The sequence below is a fragment of the Castanea sativa genome, chromosome 5, assembly GCF_040712315.1.
Source record: "Castanea sativa cultivar Marrone di Chiusa Pesio chromosome 5, ASM4071231v1".
In the NCBI taxonomy this organism is placed as follows: Eukaryota; Viridiplantae; Streptophyta; class Magnoliopsida; order Fagales; family Fagaceae; genus Castanea; species Castanea sativa.
The window spans coordinates 63,189,713-63,216,761 of NC_134017.1; the positions used below are offsets into that span (position 1 = coordinate 63,189,713).

At 35.7% G+C, this 27,049-nt stretch overlaps 1 protein-coding gene across 1 annotated transcript; it reads left to right on the forward strand.

The window, feature by feature from the left end:
- Positions 1-14,382: 14,382 nt before the first annotated feature.
- Positions 14,383-26,545, forward strand: LOC142636450 (phosphoglycolate phosphatase 2). The gene is made up of 11 exons (XM_075810688.1): positions 14,383-14,634; positions 14,791-14,858; positions 14,941-15,033; positions 15,195-15,266; positions 15,614-15,685; positions 24,573-24,632; positions 24,722-24,774; positions 25,385-25,482; positions 25,569-25,668; positions 25,979-26,082; positions 26,187-26,545. Exons 1-11 carry the CDS (start codon positions 14,526-14,528, stop codon positions 26,285-26,287), a joined length of 930 nt encoding a protein of 309 aa, XP_075666803.1. The 5' UTR covers positions 14,383-14,525; the 3' UTR covers positions 26,288-26,545.
- Positions 26,546-27,049: the final 504 nt, after the last annotated feature.

The following is a 27,049-nucleotide window of genomic DNA, read 5'->3' on the forward strand; positions in this document are numbered from 1 at the left end:
TCTCTATGTTAAGATTACAGAATGTGTTTTGCCTTAACTTCTATATGGTTGTATATGCTTGGATCAATTGGTCATGTCTACTTGAATTTGTTACTCTCTTCTTCTTTTTTCTTTTTTGACAAGGTTCAATATGTATATTGTTATAGATGAACTAAACATTGAAAAATGTGGACACATTTCTTAAATCAAGATACAATAGAACATTCCTATCCAAAAATGAAAAGATACAATAGAACACGTCTATATTTGATCATGTCTTTGTATGAGAACTCGACACAAGCAAGATCCTTTTTAATATGTATACTCCATTCTAGGATTCATTAAATGGCTAAAGAAGCAACAACGTTAGAATTAGCATTAATACAGATTGCAATTGCATAATCAAGTTTTATTTTTATTTTGTTATCTTGCATATTTCACATGTTTGTCTTTTATTCTTGCAACCCTACAATTACCAAGTATTTTTTTAAGTTTTTACCAAAAGAATAGTGCCCTGTTAAAGGGTGATGGATCATTTTAATAAAGTTTTTATACCACTTTTATAATAAAAAATATAAAAAACTGTTAAAAAATTAGTTACTTTTTATTTTTCCATAAAAAAGTTTCTAAAAATATTTCATAAACCAATAAACTTAGGAAATTTGTTAATGGGATATTTTAGAAGTTTGATACCACGCTTTATGAAAAATATAAAAAAAATTTTAAAAAAATTAGTAACCTTTTTTTTCCTATAAAAAGTTTCTAAAAATATTTTTTAAACCAAAACCCTTAAGACATTGGTTAACTTCTCCCAAAAATAAAATTTGTATTATTCTTGATGGAAGAAAAGTAGTTCTTTATTAGTGAGCTTAAGCACCATCATTAGCAAATAATAGGATTTTTTAAATGGGTGTTTCTTTTTTTTGGGGAGATATTTTATTAGTGGTTTGTAGGTTTAAGAAAGAAAGAAACAAAAACAAAAACAAAAACAAAAGGAAGCAAGACGAGGGAAAGCATATTGCCTTTCAAAAAAATGCATATATAAAAGTAGTTTACACATAAGGGCCATATCGTAGTTTACCAATAAATGGAGGTCATAAAAGTTATAAATCCAAAGGATATCTCCGAAGTTGTTGCAATTGTAGCTGAGGTTGTACAGTACTTTAGAGAAACTGACTGTCAACACGTGACTGGTGTGACACGTGGTTTTAATTAATTGCATATTGTTGGAGTATAGAGATTCTCGCATTTGATTGGTCCTTTGTTTTTTGTCTTCTTGGTACAAGTCTTCTTGATACAAAGATCCACCAAACTAGACTGTTTCACACAGAGCCCACGTTGTTTTAATGCATAGAATATAAACCCAAGTTGTTGAACTCGTGTGGAACAAAAAATCAGGTGCAATCACAATTTCACACCAACTAAAAGTCCAATTTTAACTCCTCTGTTTTTTAGTTCATCACAAGAAATGTCAAAACAGTTTTTTGATCAAGTACGAGTTAAAGCATCCTATGGTTGAGATTGGTCTAATGCTCTGATGGATCTCTGCAATAGTATAGGACTATAGAGTAGCAAACAAAATATAATTATCTATTAATGCAGCCATCAATCTTGAACTGGACCCATTATTAAAAAACTGCATGAGCTACAAGCCAGTCTATTTTCAAAGCTCAATTTTGCGGACTTTCATAATGGTGTCATTTTTCTTTGTTTTTCACTTTGGTCAATCAAATTCCCTGGTCATACAAAATATAAAAAATGGGTGGTTGGTAAGGATTTTTTTTCTTTCTTTTTTTCAACTTTGGGCTGAGGGATAGTGAGGTTAGGGGGGTTGACACTTTGAGATTGTATTTTGCTGCTGAACTGAAGAATGTAAAGGTCAATTTGATCATTCTAAGGGAAAATGTGGGAGTTTTGAATGCTGCACTTTGAAGAGAGTTTCACATACATATACATAGATTAGGTTAAAGTAGAAATTCTATTTTGTAAAAAAAAAAAAAAAGGTGGGGAGGCTTTAATGAGAATTTATTGGATCTTACACCATCACTGATTATGTATTCATAGTTGACATTAACAAGGTCCTTTTATAGTAGGAGCAAAGGATTGAAGGAGTCCGTTTTACATTAAGTGAATGAGTTTGGTCCAAATATGTTTATTAACCATCATTGTTGACATTATTATTTAATGTGAGATTTATTGAACATGTGTATACACAACAATACAACAATAATGTGTCGTAGTTAATAAAAGAGAGGTGCTACGTCCACAACATTTTTACAACAAATCATAGGTGGTTAGTTGTTATTGGTTCAAATTTGAACCTAACACTAAGATTACTTTTTTGCCCCAACAATAACAACCAGTAACATCCTGCCACTTAGGATTTGTTGTAAAAATGTTGTAAAAATGTTGTGGACATATCATTTCTCTTAATAAAATATATAAGATCACCGCTCATTCTTTCTTTTAGAGAGTTTTTCAATCAATGGTATCCGCTTCTGATGATATTTTTTTATCGTTAGACTAAGACACCAATCAGTTTTTTGTGTAAGTAGGGATTGAACCCCAAATCTCTTATCCAACCATTAGAGACTTTACCAGTTGAGTTAATTGGAACCCACAAATCACCACTCAACTTGAAAGATTAAGTTTGGTCCAAATATGTTATATTAACCATCACTATTGACATTATTATTTAATGTAAGACTTCTTGAACATGAGTATATACAACAATTAATGTGTCGTAGTCTATATATATATATAGACAAAACTTAGAGAAAGTTCAATTAGAATTCGAAATTAGAATCTAATTTTGCACTATGTGTCTAAATTTATGTAGGAACCACACCATAATTATCTACTTAAGGGTATGTTTGGTTGGGGTGAAAATAGAGATGATGGAAAATGGAGAGAGGAAAATAGGATGGCAAATAGGATTTTTGATTGTTTGGTTTAGGAGAGAAAACAAGAGAGATAGAAAATAGGGAGAGAATTTTTCCCTCCAGGCCTACCTTTTTTTATCCTCCCAATTTGGGAGGAAAATGGGAAGGAAAATGTGTTGAATGATGTACTTTACACAAATACTCTCACTTTATTCATCTCATCTACCCCTCACTTTATTCATCTCACCTACACAAAGTTTTTTTTTTTAGACCATGCTTTTGCTGCCCATGTTTTTGTTGCCCAGTTGCCCAGTTAAATTATTAGTGCAAGATTTGATTTATACAAGTTTTAGTGTAAGTTGATTTGCCCAGTTAAATTATTAGTGCAAGTTTTGATTTATATAAATCAGTGCAAGTTTTAGTGCAAGTTGATTTGCCCAGTTGCCCAATTAAATTATTAGTGCAAGTTTTGATTTATAAGTTTTGCCCAGTTGAATTGCTTAGCTTATTTGTTGCCCACGTTATATGAATACCCTGTTTACAAAATCTTTTGCCTAGTTAAATTTATATGTACACTATTGTAATTTATACATAATAATAATATAAATTTATATGTATAATGTGGTAAATTTTATATTATTTAATGAATATAAATAAATCTATTTCTTATATATATTATGTAACAAGGGTATAATAGTCAATTTATATAAACTATATTTTCTATCTTCCTACTTTTCTTTTCAACCAAACTAAAGAATTTTCCCCTATATATATGTAAGGACCAAAAATCACGCACAGCACTAAAAGCCCAAGACTGAGTCCAATAATTCAAGGCTCAAACCAATGAATTTATAGAGAAGGAACAAACAACAAAGGGTGGCTATATCCTGAGGATTTCACTGTAGATATAAGAAATGTACAACACTTGTCCCTCTATTTTTCCCGATGAAAAACTTAATACATTCAGCTACCAATATTCTCTCTCTCTCTCTCTCTCTCTCTTTTTCCGCCCCTTATTCCTAGCCACCTTCCTCCCTATTTATACTCCTTGCCTTTGTTATCTCAACCCTTCATCTCTCACTTAACTTTATTCTTTTGTTGACACTTGTACATTTGCTTGTAGAAGGTAGTGGAAACAAGCTCCTTAGCTGTGACTTGCACTATTTATGTCACATTCACATCAATGCAACTGATAAAGCTAATGTTCTCTATTTAATGCGGTCATTCAATGCGGCGTTCACGGCTATCTACCCTCAAACTCGATATTTTCACTTCCTCTACCAGGTATTACCAATTTACCCCTTGTACTTTTCCAGACAACTACACCTCTACATCCTCGGGTCCTCGGGTCCTTGACTTTCATCCTAATTACCATCTTCTTTGTCCTCGGGTCCTTGTACATTTGCTTGTAGAAGGTAGTGGAAACAAGCTCCTTAGCTGTGACTTGCACTATTTATGTCACCTTCACATCAATGCAACTGATAAAGCTAATGTTCTCTATTATAGCGGTCATTCAATGCGGCGTTCACAGCTATCTACCCTCAAACTCGATATTTTCACATCCTCTACCAGGTATCGCCAATTTACCCCTTGTACTTTTCCAGACAACTACACCTCTACATCCTCGGGTCCTCGGGTCCTTGACTTTCATCCTAATTACCATCTTCTTTGTTCTTTAAGCTTCATCTTTGGTCCTCGGGTCTTCATCCTTGGTATCCAGGTCTTCATCCTTAGTCCTCGGCTCCTCACAATATATGTGTGTTTGTTTCTCAAAAAAAAAAAAAAAGAGTTTTCCAACCTCGCACTTTTCCACCCCTCCAACCAAACACACAGGAGGGAAAACTAAATCTTTTCTATCCTCCCACTTTTCCATCCTCTCACTAATTTTCTATCCTTCCACTTTTCCACTCCTCTAACCAAACGGACCCTAAGTTTGTGCCATGTGTCCACTTTAGTTTTTTAATCTTTGTGTCAGGTGTGCAAATGAATGCAAAATACTAAGAATCTTACCATCATGATTCATGGATATGCAAATTTTCATATAAGTCATCAAACTGGTACAATTAATTCCCCTATAACACGTTACATAAAATTCAAGCCATTCAACTAATTCTGCCAATCACTTCCGCGTGTTTGGAGTAGTAGGACAAATATGAAGGCGGTGTTTAGGAGAGTAGTTTGAGTTATATTGTTTGAGTATTTTTTATATACGTGTGAGTGAAAAAGTGTATGAAAATGTGTGTAATGTTGTTTAAAATATAAAAAAAGTTGCTATAACTAATCTACCAAATAGGCTACAAGTCTTCTAATTATGTTCTTTTCCTCTTTTACTTTTTCTTCTTTGTCCCACTGTCCACGCACGTGATCTTATTTTTTCTCCTTTGTGTTCTATCATCTATGTCAAATGGTTAGCTGGTATGTAAGTGTTTCATTTTACAATCTTTCAATTTCCTTCTCTACCTTCGCGTCCACGTGAATTTTCTTTTTTAAATGTTAGATACGTTATTTGATTATGGCCACATTAGTTGGCCAATATTTTATTGGCCAAGATTATCAATATATATATTATTGGTCAACATATTTAGTTGTGATTAGCTTGTAACTCTATGCATATGCATTGATACACTTAAAAATATACAATAAGATACATAATATAATTCACACACACACACACATATATATATAATACTATTTATGGTCACACACACGATGGTACACCTTTACTTAGGCCCAGTGCTTATAAGTTGAAGGTGGGAGGCGTCTCTCCCCGATGTGGGATTGAGCAAATCCGTGAGGGTCTTCACCTAAAACGGATAATACCTTCTAAGGGAGAGGTTCGTCCCTCCACACTATTGATAGTCATTTTTATATTTGATTAATTCTTAAAAAAAATTTGTAAGGATATTATTAGGTATAAGTTGTAAATTGTCCATTTTTTTTAAATTACTGTGAGGCACTTTATATATATATATATATATATATATATATTTTATATAATTCATTTATTCTAGATTCTTTGGTTTTTGTACTTAATAACTCATTTGGATGAATATTTATGATGTGGTTCCATATTTGATTTTAAAATTAAGAAATAAAACTCTTTAAGAATAAATAATTGAAGACACATGACGCAAAATTTGAACTCTAATTTAGAATTATAATTTGAGTTTCTCTCAACTTTACCTATTATTATATATATAGATTGTTAATTTCTTACCATCATGATTCATGGATATACAAATTTTCATATAAGTCATCAGATTGGTACAATTAATTCCCCTACAACACGTCAGATAAAATTCGAGCCATTCAGCTAATTCTGCCAGTCATTTCCGCGTGTTTGGAGTAGCAGAACAAATATCAAGTCATCTAATTTTGTTCTTTTCCTCTTTTACTTTTTCTTCTTCGTCCCACTGTCCACGTACGTGATCTATCATCTATGTGTTCTTTTTTCTCCTCTGTGTTCTATCATCTATGTCAAATGGTTAGTTGGTATGTAAGTGTATCATTGTACGATTTTTCAATTTCCTTCTCTCCCTTCACGTCCACGTGAATTTTCTTTTTTAAGTGTTAGATACGTTGATTGATTAGGGCCACATTAGTTGGCCAATATTTTATTGGCCAAGATTCTCCATATATATATATATATATATATATATATATATATATATATATATATATATTATTTGGTCAACATATTTGAGTATGACTAGCTTGTAACTCCATGCATATGCATGGATATATTTAAAAATATATAATAAGATACATAATATAATTTATATATATATATAATTTAAATACTATTGATAGTCATTTTTATATTTGATTAACTCTTAAAAAAATTGTTAGGATATTATTAGGTATAAAACGTAGACTGTCCATATATATATATATTTTATTGTGAGGCACTTTTTTATTTATAAAATTCATTTATTCTAGACTCTTTGATTTTTGTACTTAATAATTCACTTGAATGAATATTTATGATGTGGTCCTACATTTGATTCTAAACTTAAAAAATAAAACTCTTTAAGAATAAATAATTTAAGACACATGACGCAAAATTGAAACTCTAATTTGAAATTCTAATTTGAGTTTCTCTTAATTTCACCTATTATTATATATATAGATTTGACTAATTATTTATATTTTTATAATAAAAATTATGTTTAATTTTAAATACATTCATGCGTTTGCATGGGTTACATGCTAGTTGATATAATACATAAGATCACCACTCAAATTGAAAGATTAAGTTTGGTTCAAATATGTTATATTAACCATTACTATTAACATAATGGCGGCTTTAGAAATTTTGTTTAGGAGGTTCATTAAAAATTTTTAATAAAAAGAGAACTTGAATATATCGAGTTATCGACAAAAAAAAAATAATAATAATAAGTGAAGTTTTACAATTTTATTCTACAAGTGTTCTAATTTTGAATGTTACATGATAGTTCATTATGAGTATCTATTACCAATGTGGCTAGCTATGAGCTTATGACCATTTTATTTTGTTAAGTTTGTCTAACAATTTTTTCTTTATAAAGTTGTTATTATCTATTTGACTTTGTTTTTATTAAAAGATTTTAGACTAAATGACTAATATCAACTCATTAACTCCATATTAATTATTGACGCACACAATCACACTCATTTATACATAAAATTATACACTATCTGTTTACTTAACTAATCAAATACTTGAACAATCACTAAGGGTACGTTTGATAGACTGTAATAGGCACTGTAATGTGATAGTTATTTCTATAGTTTTACTATTCAATAGTTTGGTTATATTTATATTATAGGGAATAGTTATTCCTTATGAATAACCATTCTTTAAAATGAAAAATAACTATTAATCTCTAAATGTATGGTAATAGCTATTCCTTAATAGGCGTATTAATTTCTTAAATTAATATATTTCCAAATAAACAAACTTTCCATATGTACATAACAATTATGAAAATAAAAAATCATAAAAAATAACTAATCTCTCTTTTAAATTTAAAAAAAATTATTTTTTAGGAAAAATAATTATGAGTTAGATATTTCCTAAAATATATCTTAAGTTTGATTTTTTTTTTTTTTTTTTTTTTTTTTTTACAAGATAGAATTGTACTCTAGCCTAATTTAAGTGTATATGTGTGTGAAACTCCCTCCTAGAGGCTTGAACTTCGACCCTTGCCCCCCACACCTAACAAGCACTTATACTTGTGGAGTGACCATCGCACCAAGGGTGTGCGGTGGTAAGTTTGATTTAAAATGCTTTTATTCCATTATCTTCAGGGTTCTATTATTGTGTTGTCACCTAGGGGTGTCAATTCGGGTTAGCGTGTCGGGTTCATGTCGTGTTGGGTTCATGTCGTGTTGAGGTAGGGGTATTCGACTAAATGGCTTAACCTTAACCCGACCCATTTAATAATTGTGTCATGATCCTTCAACTCTAACCCGACCTGTTAACAAGGCAGGTTGACCTGACCTAACCCATTTGACACGCTTAATAAATGAGTCGTGTTGGGTTGACACGAATATAATACAACCCATTTTAACCTGCATAATATTTAGTGTAACATCCATTGAGAAATAATTTTTTTTTTACATCCCAAAAGTAGTGCATACAATTTAAGTCTTCAACCTACATTCAAAATAATATAGTTCAACAAAAATATAACATATATCTAGAAATAAGTTCTTTACACTCTAAAAGAAGTGCATACACTTCAACCCAAATTCAAAATAACAAAGTTTAACAAAAATAACATAGTTCAACAAAAAAACAAAATCCTTGGAACTCGCCTAATGTTAAGTATCAATATTGAAATAATCGGAGCAAATAATAGACTAATCCTGACTATGACTACGATTATCATCCATAGAGAGAGAGAGAGAGAGAGAGAGAGAGAGAGAGAGAGAGAGCAATAACCGGTTTGAGGCTTTGAGTTTGAGAATTGGGCATGAGACTATAAGATAGTAGAGTGAGTAGTACGGCTGAAATTAAAAAAATAAAATAAAATAAGATATTTATAAGAAGGTTTAGAGATTTAGGGTTTGTAGGGTTTAGAGATCTAGGGCTTGTAAAGTTTCAATTTTCAATTATATCCTTGTAAGTTTTTGTAATTACTCACTTTTCTTTTTAAATTTAAAATATATGTTGGATATAAAAGGTATTTGACAAATCTAAAATAAAATGAATATTATTTGTTATACGAGTTAAACAGGTAGTGTTAAGTGGGTCATTTTGGGTTAATATAAATAAATTGGCGTGTCAAACGTGTTTATGACGAGTTATGCGGGTTGACCCACTTATGACACGTTTCTTATCGTGTTGCTTTCAAGTTGACCCGTTTATGACCCAAACCCATCAAGGCACAACCCTAACCTACAAAAATCCGTGTTGGGTTTGTGTTGTGTTCGCTAGGTCGAACATTGACACCCCTATTGTCATCAAACAAATGAATATTAATAAGTATTACATTATATAATCTTTTATTACTTGTAATACCTATTTCTATTCCTATGTAATTACCGTTACCGTCTACCAAACGTGCCCTAACTTTACAATTTTTTTCTTGAATTTTACTAACTTTATAACAAAAAATTATTATAATATGATAACAATATACACACATGTCAAAAAACCCTCTTTATTTCCTAATTATTAAATTATATAAAGTTATATTATATTTATATTGTACACACAATCATCCACACACATAATAATTTATACAAATAACAATATAACAAAATGTAATATACACAATCAATATTAGACATAATCACACAAATATGATATAAACTTATAAAAAAAAATTACGCTTCTAATTCACAAATACTCACTCTTTAATTTTAGAGTCGAAAATACTTGTAATAAGGGTGTGCAAAATTTAAGTCAGGGTGTGCAAAAATATATTTTTAAGAATAAATTAAAATATTAACCTAACAAAAAATATATTATATATATTGGTTTTTTTTTTTTTTGAAGTCGTGGGGTTCATTTGAACCCCCTGAATAGGCTATAGAGCCGCCCTTGTATTGACATTATTATTTAAGATGAGATTTCTTAAACACGTGTATACACAACAGTTAATGTGTCGTTCTTGTACAAGGTACTACATCATGGCAATGGTATGTGTTATAAAACAATAGAGTTATAATAAATAATCTTCTTGTATTATTGTTTGATTGTTGTAGGCTTATAGCTCAATTGACATATTTTAGTATTATTATTGCTTTTTCCAATGGAGAAGTTCAACTAAGATTTTTTTTTTAATCTCTAATTAAAAGGCTTGGATTTGAATTCCACCCTAAAAAAAAAAAAACAATTAGTATGATGGTTTGAAAGTAAAAGGCAATAATAATGGCACCTCATGATAATTGTCAAGTGACTTGTAACTCAATTGGTACCTCATAGAATTTTTAAATAAGAAATTTAGGGTTCTACTAATGTATATAAAAAATGACAAAATTTGGCTACAAACTTGGTTCCCACTAAAAAAATTAGCATTATTATATATTTTGAAAATTTAACTATTGGATTGCATATTTTTTATATTAAGAATATATGATGAAAATTCAATCTAATGGTGAATTTGTCAAAATTCATATTTAATAAAAAAAATAATGAGTAGAGTTGTAGCCATTAAATATAACAAAGTTTGTTGTAAAAAAAAATCGAAAAAAACCTAAATTCTGAAATTTTTTTTGGTTTTTTGGGAGGGGGTAAACATTTAAAGTTTCATTCGTTTTAATACAGATAAAATATTTGGGCCTAAATAGTTTATGGTGTTCAAAATAGCCCATAGTATCTACTGTTATTCTAACGTTTCTGTTATATTTATGGTCTGGACCGAGTGAACGCTTTGGGCTATTGAAAGGTAGTAGATCGTTCTAAGCTTTTGCAGAGCATTCATTTAAACCTCAACTAAGCACATAACAAAAAGAGATAAAAACATAGTCAAAAAAAAAAAGGGATAAAAACATTTACCGAAATCTCGGAATCACTAGCAAATATTCAAAGAGAAAAACACAAAGAATTTTGCCTTGTCCCCGCCCATCACCTATTTGGGGTGGGGAGGATAGATCGATGTGAAATTGCCATTCCTAGATTGACACATTATCTCTAAGGACCTTTAACCCCTCCTGCTATAGTCGATCCTCTTAACTTCACCCTTGTTGGCATTTCTCTTCACTAGTCGCTAGCCTCTTTTATTGACCTCTTACCATATTTGGTGGAGATTGGCTAATCACCCAAATTGGCATATATGGTTTTGAGTAAAAAATCACACAATTCCAGTAAACCCAACCAAACTAATTCAACTTAAAAGATGGTTGTTGATTTTGACCACTCTCAGGTTAAATGTGGGTTTAATGGGTTTAGAATGTTCAAATTTCAATCAAATTATGAGTTTTTTTTTTTTTGAGAAAGATCAAATTATGAGTTTAAGTATGGAACACTTGATGAACTCAAATCGATTGGATATATATTAATTTATATGGTTGTTTTCCACACCATAATTCATTTCATGGATTACATTATTTGCCACATGGAAACCTTGTCATCAAATATTCTTTTTCCTTTTTCAGTTTCTCTCTCTCTCTCTCTCTCTCTCTCTCTCTCACACACACACACACACACACACACACACACACACACACACATTTCACTATCTTTATTCTCAATCTTAGCCTTTGCCTTAGTCCCTCCCAGCTTCACTCAATTTCCATGTGTCCTTGACATCAATGCCATAAGTTCTTTTTTAGTATTAATTTAAATTGGACTATTTCTATTTTGAACAGTTTTACCAGTGTGTTTTTTTGTTGTTGATAATTTGAGGATTTCTTTCTCGTTGTATAATTTCTTTCTCTGTGATTAAAGTTTCACAATAATTTGGTCATATTTTTATCTCTTTATCTAATTTAAGGACTTTTAATCTCTAAAATATTGAATTATCAAATTTGTTTTTTGATTTTTTTCTTCATCTTTTTCATTTGAGGAAGAGTTGGGCATTTTCCCTCATTGTTAGATAATGACAGTGAGTAACTCTCTTTTTATGTACGCCCTTCAATTATTATTATTGTTAAGTTTGCATTTGTACAAATGATCACAAACTATGTTTTCAATTTTGGGCTATTTATGACCCTTTTTTTTGGGGGGGGGGGTTCTTTTCTCACAGTTACCTAAAATAGACTGTTTAAATGAACTTTTATTTTTCATTAAAGGCCCAATTTGTCCACCTAAAAGTGGTTTTTTAGTTGTCACACCCGACTTTATTATTACTAGTAGATGACATTTTCAACTACCTAGTTTAGATCGAGTGCTAGTTTTTATGAAACTCAACCTAACCCGACCTAATTTAACTTGTGATTAGTCATATCAATAGAATTGTAGGAGTTTTGAATGGCAAGAAAGTCGTTTTACATTTGATAGAGTCAATCCTTCCTTTTCCACCTAACATGATTAGATCGAATGGCGGGTTGACCCTTGAGAGGTCATGTTATAGTGTTGGCTTAATTCAGTGACAAAAGATTGTTTGTAATGCATTTAATGTTGATGTATAGTTTCCTAGGTTTTCATGTATTTTGGGGTAGAGTACTTGAGCCTTTTCTTGAAGATTTGAAGCAGCATCAACTAATGATCTCGCAACTTGCTCACGACCTAGTTTGCTTGCAAGATCCACATGGCAAGTATTTTGGATGAGAGTGCAGACATGCACCTCGTGACCAACTCACAATCCTAGGGGGTAACCAAGTCACGAGCTACGCCATCTCTGTAGTCTGCTATGTACTTATCCGTTGCAGATCTGCCAGCACACACACGCAGAGTTGTGAGGCATGGCAAGGGGCTTTGAATAAAGTTTGAACAAACTCTACAAATACAAGAAATGTGAAGATTATTGAAGCCAAACCTTTGTATGAAAAGCGAGAGCTTTCACTTGAGAAAAACCAAGTTCCCATCTTTCTTTTCCATCTCTTTTAATGTATTGGTAGAGATTCTGTAAACACCTTCCTCATCCACAAACACAGAAATTGTGAGTGATAGAATGACATTGGAAACATGAGAAGCCATATCCAAATCGAAATCCTTTGGTGGCTTAATAGTGGTGACTTCAGGAAGTTAGGTGAAGAAAAGACTTGTGGAGTTGGTTGCTAGTTGGAGCTTGGAGGGCTGGAGTACACAGAGAGATATAAGCTTGGAATGTACTACAACTATTCATTTTAGTGGAGTTTTTCGATGGGTGGTTGGGGAAGAGGTTTTTACGTCTGGGACTTGCTCATGACCTAGCTTGCCTGCGAAATCCACATGGCAGGTATTTTGGATGATAGTGCAAATGTGCACCTCACGACTAACTTGCGACCTTAGGGGGCGACCAGGTCATGAGCTGCACGATCTTTGTATTATGCTATGTATCTGTCCACTGCACATCTGCCAGCACACACACACACACACACACACACACACACACACACACACATACACACACACACAGAGCTATGAGGCGTGGCAATGGGCTTTAAATAAAGGTTGAACAAACCCTACAAATGCAAAAAGTGTGAAGATTATTGAAGCCAAACCTTTTTATGAAAAGAGAGAGCTTTTCCTTGAGAAATACCAAGTTCTCATTTTTCTTTTCCATCTCTTTCAATGTATTGATAGAGATTCTATAAACATCTTCCTCATCCACAAACACAGACCTTGTGAGTGAGAGAATGACATTGGAAACGTGAGAAGCAATATTCAAATCCAAATCCTTTGGTGGCTTTTCGTTGGTGGTTTAATGGTGGTGACTTAGGGAGTTATGTGAAGAAAAGACTTATGAAATTGGTTGCTAGCTGGAACTTGGAGGACTCAAGTACACAAGGAGATATGGACTTGGGTTTGTAGTCATTTATGTGATACAATTATTCATTCTAGTGGAGTTTTTCTAATGGGTGGTTGAGGGAGGGCTTCTTAAGCCTCAGACTCAAGTTTTCTTCTTCCGTAACACTTTGTGATGTTATGTGTGGTTTGCCTTCTTGTTCTTTATTTTCTTTATCTTTCTATATTGCCATATTTGTGTAGCGTAGTTAGTGGCTTGGAAATTTGCTAAATAACTTACACTTGGACTATATTGTTTTATTTAGAAGTAAAATCAACTTAGCGGTAAAAGTTTGTGTTAAGGGTTCTAAATATTGTGGTAGAGAGTATTTAGCGTATTTCAACCTTGTTAAGACATGGATCATAATTACCCATAAAATAGTAATGAATAAACATTTATAAGCTCACATGACACATGACTCATGACACATGTGAAATGACTAAAAGTTGTAATCCTCTACGGCTTAACAAAATGACTAATCGACAAATGTGTGGGGATGCATACTCGGAGAATAGTGAAGTGTTGGAAAAACATTGGATTAATCCCAAAAAAGAAAAGAAGAAAAAAGAAGAAAAAAAAGAAACAAGAAAAAAAGAAAAAAAAAGAAAAGAAAAGAAGAAAAGGACCTAACGGGTAGTCTCATCCAACAAACATTTTGGGTTTGTTTCAAAGTGCTGCTGGCATATTCTTTTTCCGAAGTACCTAACTCCAAGCGTGAAGCTTTGTCTTTCGGTTCCAACTCTTCTCTATATATATTTTTTCCATTGCTGTGCAGTGCTTACATTTCACGCTCCCTCAACCAATGAACATGAACGCAGAAAGACAAAGAGACAGTCAATCTCAGCTTCTCTCCTCTCACAACGCCCGAGATCTTCTCAACACTGTCGATGCTTTTCTCTTCGACTGTGACGGTCTCATTTCTCTCACTTTTAACTTTAACTTCCATTCTTCCTCTTTACACACACACACACACACACACACACACACACACATTTCTCGATTTCGATCTCAATCTTTGTTATATGTATTAAATTTACAAAAAATACAACTGGGTTTTGCTTTTATAGGTGTGATATGGAAGGGTGATACACTCATCGATGGAGTCTCACAGACATTAGATATGCTTCGCTCCAAGGCACACACACTCACTCCTTCTCTTTCTCCATTTTTTTAATCCCAAAATTTTGAATTTCTTATTAGTGTTTTTTTTTTTTCAGGGCAAGAAGTTAGTGTTTGTCACCAATAACTCCACAAAATCAAGGAGACAGTATGCTAAAAAATTCCAATCTTTGGGAATTTCTGTCTCTGAGGTTTGTTTCATTTCAAATACATTTTTCCCCAAAATGTACTGATTTTGTTATAGATTTGAAATTGTTTTTTTTTCTTATTAAAATATTTGTAATCTATAGGCTAATGCTTTTGAATGCTGATTACAACCATTTATTTTTTTTGTTCTTGTGGGTTTTTGTAGGATGAGATATTTTGCTCATCTTTTGCAGCTGCTATGTTCTTGAAGGTCAATAATTTTCCTAGAGAAAAAAAGGTTCAAGCTTTTTCTATTTACATTGTTTTAATTTACCTATCCACTCAAAATGAAAATAGTAATTGCTTTTAGAAAGCACTACATGATTTGTTTCATTGCCCGTAGAATTAGAGGCTGCTAATGCTAATTAATTAGTTGGGATGAAATACTTGATACCCAATGAGAGTATTCTATTATCAATATCCTGTTGTTGGATGGTTTGTCTATGAATTGCAATCTGGGTTATTGTTTAAAGATGCATTTGGTGGTCTGAAAACTAATTTTTGTCTAGTGTATAGCTAGTAAATTTCACTTGTTCTTCTCAATGTTAGTTCGTAATTGTTGCAACAATTTTTTTCCTTTTGCAGGTTTATGTGATTGGTGAGGAAGGTATATTAGAAGAGTTGCAGCTTGCTGGATTTACAGGTCTTGGTGGCCCGGTAATTTATTTATTTATTGATTTTTTTTTCAAAATAAAGTGCAAGGACTTAAAGTGATTTGGATTAGGGATTAGCTGAATTAGAGAACAGCTAGGTCTCCAGAATAAGGAAGAAGTTACCAAAAGTAGGTAGGAGAGAGAGAGAGAGTGTAGAAGATACAAAAGAATGAGAGATTTATTAACCAATTGCTTGAATGACCCTTATGTCTGACCCGTACTCTTATATCTAATCTGTTGCCTTTAACAAACTAACTACCACTTAACTCCCTCTAACTACCAATTAACTCCCTTTGACCTCCCTTGACTAAACCATGGTTCTAACTAACCCTCCCTTACTAACTATACTCAGTTACAATTGAATTACAATGAATTACAACAATTACACAATGATCCTAACAATTGTTCCCCCCTTAAATCACCTTGCCCACAAGGTGAGGGAACCTCGCTTGCAAGTCATAGAGCACTTCCCATGTAGCTTCTTCCTTGCTCTCCCCTTGCCACTGCACCAATACTTCAGTCATAGTTCTACTTCTCAGCTGAATTGATTTCCTATCCAAAATCATCACAGGTTCAGGAGTGATTATCAAATCAGCATTCACAGCTGGTAGAGTAGGTCTAGGCACCACCTGGCTGCCCAACTTAACTTTGAGATTGGACACATGAAACACAGGGTGAATCAAGGAACCAGGAGGTAGGTCCAACTTGTATGCCACAGCCCCAACCCTCTGAATGACCTTAAAAGGTCCATAGTACCTAGGAGCAAGCTTACCCAACTTCTTATTGTGCATTGCAGTCACTGAAGTCTGTCTATAAGGCTGCAACTATAAATAGACCCAATCCCTTACTGCAAAGGATCTCTCCACCCTCTTTTGATTAGCAAACCACCTCATACGCTCTTGAGCAGCATACAAGTTCTGCTTAAGCAAGGACAGAAGCTGCTGCCTATCCCTTAACATCACATCCACTGCATCCACCCTTGTAGTACCAGCCATATAGTCCAAGATCCTTGGAGGAGGGTATCCATACAAAGCTTCAAAAGGTGTCATCTTAATGGAAGTGTGGAAGTTGGTATTGAACCAAAACTCTGCCAAGGGCAGCCACTCCACCCAAGTGCTAGGCCTATCAGCTGCAAAAGCCCTAAGGTAATGTTCCAAGCTCTTATTCACAACCTCGGTTTGGCCATCTGACTGAGGGTGATAAGCAGAAGACATGGCCAAAGAAACACCTTGTAACTTCAGCAATTCCTTCCAAAACAAAGAAGTGAACACTGGATCTTGGTCACTAACAATAGTGGCTGGCATACCATGCAACTTAAACACAAATTGCAAATAGAGATTGGTTACCTTGGCAGCAGTGTAAGGGTGGGACAAAGCCATAAAATGAGTGTATTTGGTAAGTCTATCCACTACCACAAATACCACAGACTTCAAATGAGATTTAGGCAATCCCTCAACAAAATCCACACTCACATCCAACCAAGGCTTCTCGGGAATGGGCAAGGGTTGTAACAGCCCAACAGGGAAACAAGTCTCATGCTTGAGTTTCTGATAAGTGTCACATTCTTTCACATACTGCTTCAAGTCTTGTCTCAACCCAGACCAATAAAAATCCTTCTGGAGCCTATGCAAAGTCTTGAGATAACCAGAATGACCTCCCAGGGGGCTGTCATGGACATGCTGCAATACCACAACCTTCAACTCTTGACTAGAGTCTCCCAAATACAATCTACCCTTGGAAAATAACAGCCCATTACAAAAAGTGAACCCTGGGGGACAAGGACCTGACTGAACCTTCTGCAAGAGTGCCTTAATCTTGGGATCAGAATCATAGCTATTCTTAAGAGCAGACAGCCAAGAAGGAGTGGGAAAGGAAATAACACATAAAGTACCTTCAGCATACACCTCATGAACACCTGACCCACTTGCAGCAAGGGCCAAGGCAGAAGAAGAATCATCACAGGAAACAGCTGTATCATCACCTTGTCTCCTGGAAAGAGCATCAGCCACCACATTCTCCCTACCTTGCTTGTACTCCACTATGAAAGCATACCCCAAGAGCTTAGAAATCCATTTTTGCTGAGCTGGGGTACCCACCCTTTGTTCCAGCAGGTACTTCAGACTATGGTGATCTGTTTTAATAATAAAAGGACCTCCCAACAAGTAAGGTCTCCATTTCTTGACTGCCACCACCAAACCAAGGAACTCCTTTTCATAAGTGGAAAGAGAAAGCTTACTACCTTTCAAAGCCTGATTGTGATAAGCAATAGGCCGGTGATCTTGCATCAAAACAGCTCCAAGGCCTAAACCAGAAGCATCACACTCCACAATGAAGGGTTTGGTAAAATCAGGTAAAGCCAGAACTGGAGGACATGAAACAGCTTCCTTGAGTCTTTGAAAAGCAGTGGCAGCTTCTGAAGTCCAAACAAATGAATGCTTCTTCAAAAGGGCAGTCAAAGGGGCAGCAATTTGGCCATACCCTCTCACAAATTTCCTATAGTATCCAGTTAAACCAAGGAATCCTCTCAAGGCTTTGACATCTTTAGGGGTAGGCCACTGCTGCATAGCAGTAGTCTTCTTAGGGTCAGTTTTGACTCCCTCTCCAGGAATAAGGTGGCCAAGATACTCTACTTCAGCACAAGCAAAGGTGCACTTAGATTGTTTAGCAAAGAGCTGGTGTTTGGTTAGTGTTTCCAAAACCAACCTGAGGTGACCAAGGTGATCAGATAGAGTCTTGCTGTAAACCAGAATATCATCAAAGAAGACAAGGACAAACTTCCTCAAAAAAGGCCTAAAGATAGCATTCATCAAGGATTGAAAGGTGGAAGGAGCATTGGTTAAGCCAAAAGGCATAACCAAAAATTCATAATGCCCTTCATGTGTCCTAAAAGCAGTCTTGGGTATATCCTCCTCTTTCATTCTAATTTGATGGTACCCTGACCTCAAATCCAACTTTAAAAACACACAAGCCCCACCCAACTCATCCAGCAACTCATCAATGACAGGAATAGAGTACTTGTCCTTAATGGTCTCTTGATTCAAAGCCCTATAGTCAATGCACATCCTCCAAGACCCATCAGCCTTCCTCACAAGCAAAACAGGGGAAGCAAATGGACTGCAACTATGTCTAATTGATCCCATAGATAGTAAATCCTTAACTATCTTCTTAATCTCATTTTTTTGATAAAATGGATATTTGTATGGTCTTTGGCAGACAGCTTGGGCACCTTCCTTGAGCTGAATTTTATGTTCATGCCCTCTAATAGGAGGTAAGCCATCAGGAGTAGCAAAGACTGCCTCAAACTCCTTAAGCAAGGCAGCAACCTGGGCAGGAACTGAAGCAACCTTTTCTGCAGATACGTGAACAACCTCCTCAACAGAAGTAAGGACTCAGAAATCTGCAATACCAAGCCTCTTTTAATAGGTTCTTTCAAGAAATGAAGGCCATCTTGAATAGAATCACCACCTGCCCCTTTTAAACCATGCAGTAGCACATTTTTATGACAAAAAAAAAAAACACATGGTGAGCAACTTGAAATCCCATTGAATTACTCCAAGAGTACTCAACCACTGAGTGCCTAAGATCAAGTCACACCCTCCCATGGGTAATACATGCAACTGAACTAAAAATTGATGACCTTGTAAGTCAATAGGCACATCTTTACACAACCCATGAGTTCTAACTACCTCACCATTAGCAACCTTAACTTCCAAGATTTGGGAGCCATCCACAGAATATGTAATTGGGAAAACAATGAAGGATCAACAAAGTTATGAGTGCTACCTGAATCCATCAAAATTACCACAGATTTACCCCTAACCTTACCCTTCACCCTCATAGTCCCAGATGTAGGAGTACCACTTAGAGCATATAGTGTGATTTCAGCCTCCTCAACCATATCATTTTGACACTTCAAGGCATCCTCAGAAACACAACTACCACTACTACTATCTATTTCAGTAATGTGCACACCTGAATTTGCATTAGGCATAAACTCTACACAATCAAGAAGGAAAAGAATAGCATTTTTACACTTATGACCCGGACCCCATTTCTCATCACAGTTGTAGCATAAACCTTTTTTCTTTCTTTCTTCCATTTGGGCAGGAGTAATTCTTTTAAGTGGCAGCCTATTATTCTTGTTCTGGTGTAACCTCTTTTACTGCTGCTATGCGGGAGTTTTCCAATTTTATTTTTGAGCAAGGCCTCATGGATATTCCGCTTCAAGGGGGATCTTTCACTTGGTCTAATACTCGTGAAGTTGCTTCGAAGGCTAGGCTGGACAGGTTTTTGTTTTCTGCAGATTGGGATGATAAGTTTCCATCTGTCTCTCAACAACGCTTGCCTAGGCTGTTATTTGATCACTTCCCGATTCTTCTTGAGGGTGGTTCTTTTCAGAGAGGTAGCAGGCCGTTTAGATTTGAGAATATGTGGCTTAAAGAGGAGGGTTTCGTGGAGAGGGTGCGAGCTTGGTGGGAATCTTATAATGTCCGAGGAGCTCCGAGTTTGTGTTGGCCAATAAATTGAAGCTCTTGAAAAATGATTTGAAAAAATGGAATGTGGAGGTTTTTGGAAATGTTGAGGATCGGGTGAGAAAATTGTGGCAAGAGCTTAGTGATTTAGAGATGATTGAGGATAGTCGATCTTTAGTTGTGGAGGAAAGGCTGGAGTTGGAGAGAGTTCGAGGTGAATTAGAAAAAGTTACTTTGATGGAGGAAATCTGTTGGAGGCAGAAGTCTAGAGTCCTTTGTATTAGAGAAGGAGACAGGAATACCAGATTCTTTCATCGTATAGCTAACTCTCACAGAAGAGTTAATTCCATTGATAGGCTTATGGTGGATGGAGAATTGTCTTCAGATCAGGAGGCTATAGCAGGTTGTATTTCTCATTTTTATAGGCAGCTATATGCTGAAACTGTGGCTCATAGACCTTTATTAGATGATGTGGAGTTCTCTTGTATCTCGGAGGATGATGCACTTTGGCTAGATAGGCCATTTGATGAGGAAGAGGTGTTTGGGGTGATTAGTGATTTTAAGGGTGATAAGGCTCCTGGCCCGGATGGTTTTTCTATGGCGTTCTTTCAGTCTTGTTGGTGTATTTTGAAAGCTGAAATTATGGCAGTGTTCCAAAATTTTCATACTCAGGCTGTGTTTGAGAAGAGCCTTAATGCTTCTTTCCTTGTTCTTATTCCCAAAAAGGTGGATGCTGTGGAGATCAAGGATTTTCGGCCTATTAGCTTAGTTGGTGGGATTTACAAGATTATTTTTAAAGTGTTGGCCAATCGGCTCAGAAGGGTGGCACATGGGCTTATTTCAAATTCTCAGAATGTATTTGTGAAAGGTAGACAGATATTGGACTCTTTTTTGATTGCTTCAGAATGTATTGATAGTAGATTGAAGTCAGGTGTTCCAGGAGTGTTGTGTAAGTTGGATGTGGAGAAGGCAGATGACCATGTGAGTTGGGGTTTCTTAATGTATCTGCTTCAGCGTTGTGGGTTCTCAGAGAAATGGAGAAAATGGATAATGTGTTGCATTTCTACTGTTAAATTCTCCATTCTGATCAATGGTAGTCATTCTGATCAATGGTAGTCCTTCTGATTTTTTTGGTAGTTCTAGGGGGATTCGGCAAGGGGACCCCTTGTCTCCGTTGTTATTTGATATTGTTATGGAGGGTTTGAGTCGTATGTTGGAAGTGGCAGCTACGACTGGTTAGTTCTCAGGCTTCTCTGTAGGTAATACGGCTGGTAACTCGGTGATGGTGTCTCATCTTTTGTTTGTTGATGACACTCTTATTTTTTGTGATGTTGATCCTACGCATATAGCGAGTTTGAGAGCTATCCTGGCTAGATTTGAGGAGGTCTCAAGTTTAAGGATTAATTTGGGGAAATCTGAGTTGGTCCCTATAGGGGTAGTCTACAATATGGATGTTTTGGTGGGGATGTTGGGGTGTAGGCAATCCTCGCTTCCATTGAGATATTTGGGGTTACCGTTAGGAGCTAAATTTAAGGAGTTGTCAATTTGGAATCCTATTTTGGAGAAGATGGAAAGGAGATTAGTACGGTGGAAGAGGTTGTATCTATCTAAGGGGGGTAAGGTAACTCTTATTAAAAGTACTCTCTCCTCCTTACCTACATACTTCCTTTCCCTTCTGCCTTTACCTGGGAAGGTGGCAAATCGTATGGAGAAGTTACAACGAGATTTTTTGTGGAGTGGTATTAATGTTGACTCTAAATTACACTTGGTCAGTTGGGCTCAGGTTTGTAAGCCGCTGCAGGTTGGAGGGTTGGGTATTAGAAGATTGAGGAGTTTTAATGCTGCCTTGTTAGGGAAATGGTTATGGAGGTATGGCTTGGAGACCGATGCTCTTTGGAGGAGGGTTATAGAAGTGAAATATGGGAATGATTGGGGTGGTTGGTGCACAAAAAAGGTGACCAGTGCTTATGGCGTTAGTTTGTGGAGACATATTAGGAGTGGTTGGATGAGTTTTTCTAAACTAATTCTGTATGATGTGGGGGATGGTACTCGAGTGAAGTTTTGGAAGCATGTATGGTGCGGAGATCGTACTCTCCAAGAGGCTTTTCTAGAGCTCTATTGTATTTGTAGAACAAAGGACTCTTCAGTAGCGGAGGTTATGTGTTGGTCTGATGGGAGGATTCATTGGGATGCTAAATTTCGTCGTCCTCCACAAGATTGGGAACAAGAATCCTTTGATCGGTTTATGGATATGGTCTACTCTTCGACAGTAAGGGGATTGGGTCCGGATCGGTTGTGTTGGAAGCCGGCAAGGAGTAAAGGTTTTGAGGTTAGAGGTTTCTGTCTTTCTTTCTACCCTCATAGCATCTTATCCTTCCCTTGGAAGTTGATTTGGAAATCGAAGGTTCCTCTAAGGGTAGCTTTCTTTTCGTGGTCTGCTGCTTTAGGTAAGATTTTAACAACAGATAATCTTCGTAAACGACGCGTGATTGTTCTTAATTGGTGCTATATGTATAAGAATTGTGGGGAGTCGGTGGATCATCTTCTTCTTCATTGCCCCATTGCTTGTGAGTTGTGGTCGGTGTTTTGCTTGTTTGGAATTCATTGGGTTATGCCTCAGAAGGTTATTGAGTTGTTTGAGTCTTGGCAAGGTAAGTTTGGAAGACATAGAAATATAGAGTTGTGGAGAATTGTGCCTCATTGCGTGTTATGGTGTATTTGGCGTGAAAGGAATGCGAGATGCTTTGAGGGCTGTGAACGCTCTATTTTAGAGATTAAGTCTTCTTTCTTACACACTCTCCTAGATTGGAGTGTGGTTTTTTGTCATTTTTCTTGTTCTTCCATTCCTGTTTTACTTGATCGTTGTAATCTTGGTTTTTGATTTATGCCCCCATAGTACATTCCCAATGTACTCGGGTTGGCTATTCTTCATTTTTTAATAAAAATTTGTCGTTACTTATCAAAAAAAAAAAAAAAATTATTCTTGTTATTAGTCAAAGTTGGGATTTTAGGAGGTGGACCAAGAATTGAGGTCTTACTTGGTTCCAATTGATTCTTGGAACTCCTTTTACAGCTCCAGTTGTACTCTTCTTGAATTTTAGACAACCCAAAAGCTTCATTCAGTGACTGTGGGTTAAGCATACGAACAGGAAGTCTGATTTCATCCCTCAACCCACTGAGGAAGCAACTCAGCTTATGTGAAGATGAGAGACCCTTGATCTTGTTTGAGAAAACTTCGAATTGGGCCTTATACACTGCCACAGTAGAGGTCTGTCTTAGCCTTGTTAGTGTCTCCATAGGGTCATCGTATGCAGTAGTACCAAACCTCACATGCAAGGCTTGAATCAAAGAATTCCAATCATGAAACACCCCTGTTTCCTCCCCTTCTTGGAACCAGATTAGGGCCTCACCTTCCATGTGAAACGAAGCTAACATCAGCTTTTCTCCAATGGGGGTGTTGTAGTATCTAAAATACTGATTGGCTTTGTAGACCCAACTCGCAGGATCTTCCCCAAAGAATCTTGGAAACTCCAATTTCATGGTGCGAGATACAGGTAGTAACACAGAAGCAGAATTAGGATTTATATTCTCACCATTTCTTTGAGATTGGAATCCTTGTGACCCTGGATTTTCAAAGGAATTCGATTTCTGTAATACCACATTCAACTGTTGACTCATCTCATTCATAGTTCTCGTGTGAATTTCTTGCACAGTTCGCATCTCCTGTTGCACTGTTCGCATCTCCTGAAATTCCTTCGTATGATGATCAGTGGTGGTTCTCAGAGATGCAATAGCTTCATTGGTGGCTGCTGTAGCACGCGTTTCTGTCATGGTTGATCAGGAAAGCCTGCTCTGATACCAAATTGCAAGGACTTAAAGTGATTTGGATTAGGGATTAGCTGAATTAGAGAACAACTAGGTCTCCAGAATAAGGAAGAAGTTACCAAGAGTAGGTAGGAGAGAGAGAGAGAGTGTTGAGAGATTTATTAACCAATTGCTTGAATGACCCTTATGTCTGACCCGTACTCTTATATCTGATCTGTTGCCTTTAACGAACTAACTACCACTTAACTCCCTCTAACTACCAATTAACTCCCTTTGACCTCCCTTGACTAAACCATGGTTCTAACTAACCCTTCCTTACTAACTATACTGAGTTACAATTGAATTACAATGAATTACAACAATTACACAATGATCCTAACATAAAGTTTATGAGCTTATGTATTATGCTTCATAAATGATTGCCCAATAGTTCTGATTTTGAGGTCAATTAAGGCTGGTCAATAGCTTTGGCACGCCATCTGGCCGGTCCATTTTAGTTTTTATAACATTGGGTTTTAACTATTGCCACTAAGAGTGGAAAACCTTGCCTTAAGCTTTTGCCATTGGTATGCTGATGAGAGAAAGTTATTGCAGGAAGATGGCAAAAAGACAGTACAGCTGAAACCAAATTGCCTCTTTGAACACGATAAGACTGTAATGTGACACATGGCCCATAAGTTCTACTAGAATTTTACTTGTGCTGTTTGCCTGCTATTAAAATGATGCAAAACTCGTAATCCCAGGTTGGAGCTGTTGTAGTTGGACTAGACCAGTACATTAACTATTACAAGCTTCAGTAAGAATGTCTAAATTCCTTGTTCCTTTCTCCTCAATGTTATGTCTGCTTTCTGTTGACTTTTTCAGTATCGATCATGTGTCTTAGGAAACCCTTGAATACAAACCGCTTAAACATGTGATGGGCTGCGAATGTACTAGACCTCTATAAAACTGTGTTGATTCCTTGAAAGAAGTTATGGATACATTCTAAAGAAAATGTAACATGTTTCAGAAAAAGATTTACACTTTTTTATTCCTTTACTTTGGCTTCTTTTCATTTGTCGTTGATATCATATGCCCATGCAAGTCATCCTTTCACAGCCAGAGAACCAGGGCTTTTCAATTGTTGGATTAACTCAAAACCAAAGGTTTTTTTGTTTTTTGTTTTGTTTTTGACCTTTGCAAAGGTCACAACAACACTACATTCAAAATCTCTGATGTTCAATGGAATTTAGGAAGGCACTTCTTTCTAAATGCATAGTTGAATGAAATAAGGTTCTTTATTTCTGCAACAAATGTTTTAAAATCTTGACTTTTGAAATGCTTTTGCTAATTGCTGTGTATATATTTAAGATATCATATTAATAGTTATTTGATTTGTTTAAGACATTTAAGCTCTCAACTGACAGATATGGAACCCTTTGCATTCGTGAGAATCCGGGATGCCTATTCATTGCTACTAACCAGGATGCAGTTGGACACATGACTGATTTGCAAGAGTGGCCAGGTTTCTTTCACTTTCAACCTTATAGAAACTTGGTTTAGTATAAGACTTGACAGTTATTTTCATAATATTTCAATTTTGGATTTCAGGTGCCGGGTGTATGGTGGCTGCCATATGTGGATCAACCCAGAAGGAGCCTATTGTAGTAGGGAAACCATCAACCTTTTTAATGGACTTCTTACTACAAAAGTAGGCAATTTAATTGGAACCATTTTATATAATTTCATTCATGTGAATTCCGGCATGTAATCTAACTTTAAATCTTACCTTTTTACCGAATTCTGATGCTTTAATCTGAAATGTATAAATATGATACAAAAATAAATAAGATTTGACATGTCTTTTTAATTGGGCACCATGTAGTTTGAGAACCAATATGAAATTGAAGCAGATAAACTGACAAAGTGACAGCATACATGTGGAGGAGTGATCATGCTTCTGTTGTTGGAGTTTGTATGAAATGTAATTAGGGAAATTTAACTTGTATTTTGTTTTGTAGATTTCAAATCAGTTGCTCCAAAATGTGTATGGTGGGTGATAGATTAGACACTGATATCTTATTTGGAAAGAATGCTGGTTGCAAAACTCTTCTTGTATTTTCAGGTAAATGGTTCTCTTCTTATTAGTATGATGAGTAGTTGTAACAATGAGGGTTTATAAATCATCTGTGATTTTGCTGATGCTCATGAAACTGCTGTGATTTGCAGGCGTAACTAGTCAATCTACTCTTCATGACCCTTCAAATAGTATTGAACCAGATTACTATACAAACAAACTTTCGGACATATTGGAACTGCTGGGACTGTGAACCAACCATTGCGCACACCAACATTCTCTCGGCCCATTTATATATGCTGGTCGCATATCTTGTGGCAATTATTGTCATGATGCTTAGTACCATTTTCTTGTACTAGGTGGGTACTCTATTGGTAAAATGGTTCTCAATCCACACTACATTTATTTATGTGATGTTTTTCAGTGGAATGGAGTGCTGAAATGGTTGGAGACCACAATGATAGCTATGAACTCTTCATTCATTATACCAATAAATTTTCATTTTTAGTTAGATTTGCTCTCAAAAAAGAAGAAGGTTTTTTTTTTTTTTTTTGGGTGGTAAAAAGGGATAACAAGAAGAAGCTAAAGAACAGGAACAAGGCAGGAACATGTCACCGCCTAAAGCCTCGGCTAGGGGAGAAGGAAAGACCACAAAATCTGATGACAGAGCACGTCTAAGTTTAGCAGGAGCATCAACACTCTTATTAGCTTCTCTATATGCATGCTGGATAAGGGAATTAGGGACCCTCTGCCCCCAGTAACTTGCAATCATCCACCAAAGGCAACAAAACAAGGTGAACATCAACAAAGGTTATCTAGAAAGGAGACCACTACCAGCACATCTAATTCAACAATAAGATGGGTTAGGCCAAGAGATAGAGCCGAAGCAAAACCATCCCTAAGAGCCCAAAGCTCATCCAGACGCTAGAAGCACTCCCGATATTACGAGCATAACCACGTATCCAGATCCCATACCATCTGAATTCCTAATTAGACCACCGCCCCGGCCTTCCCT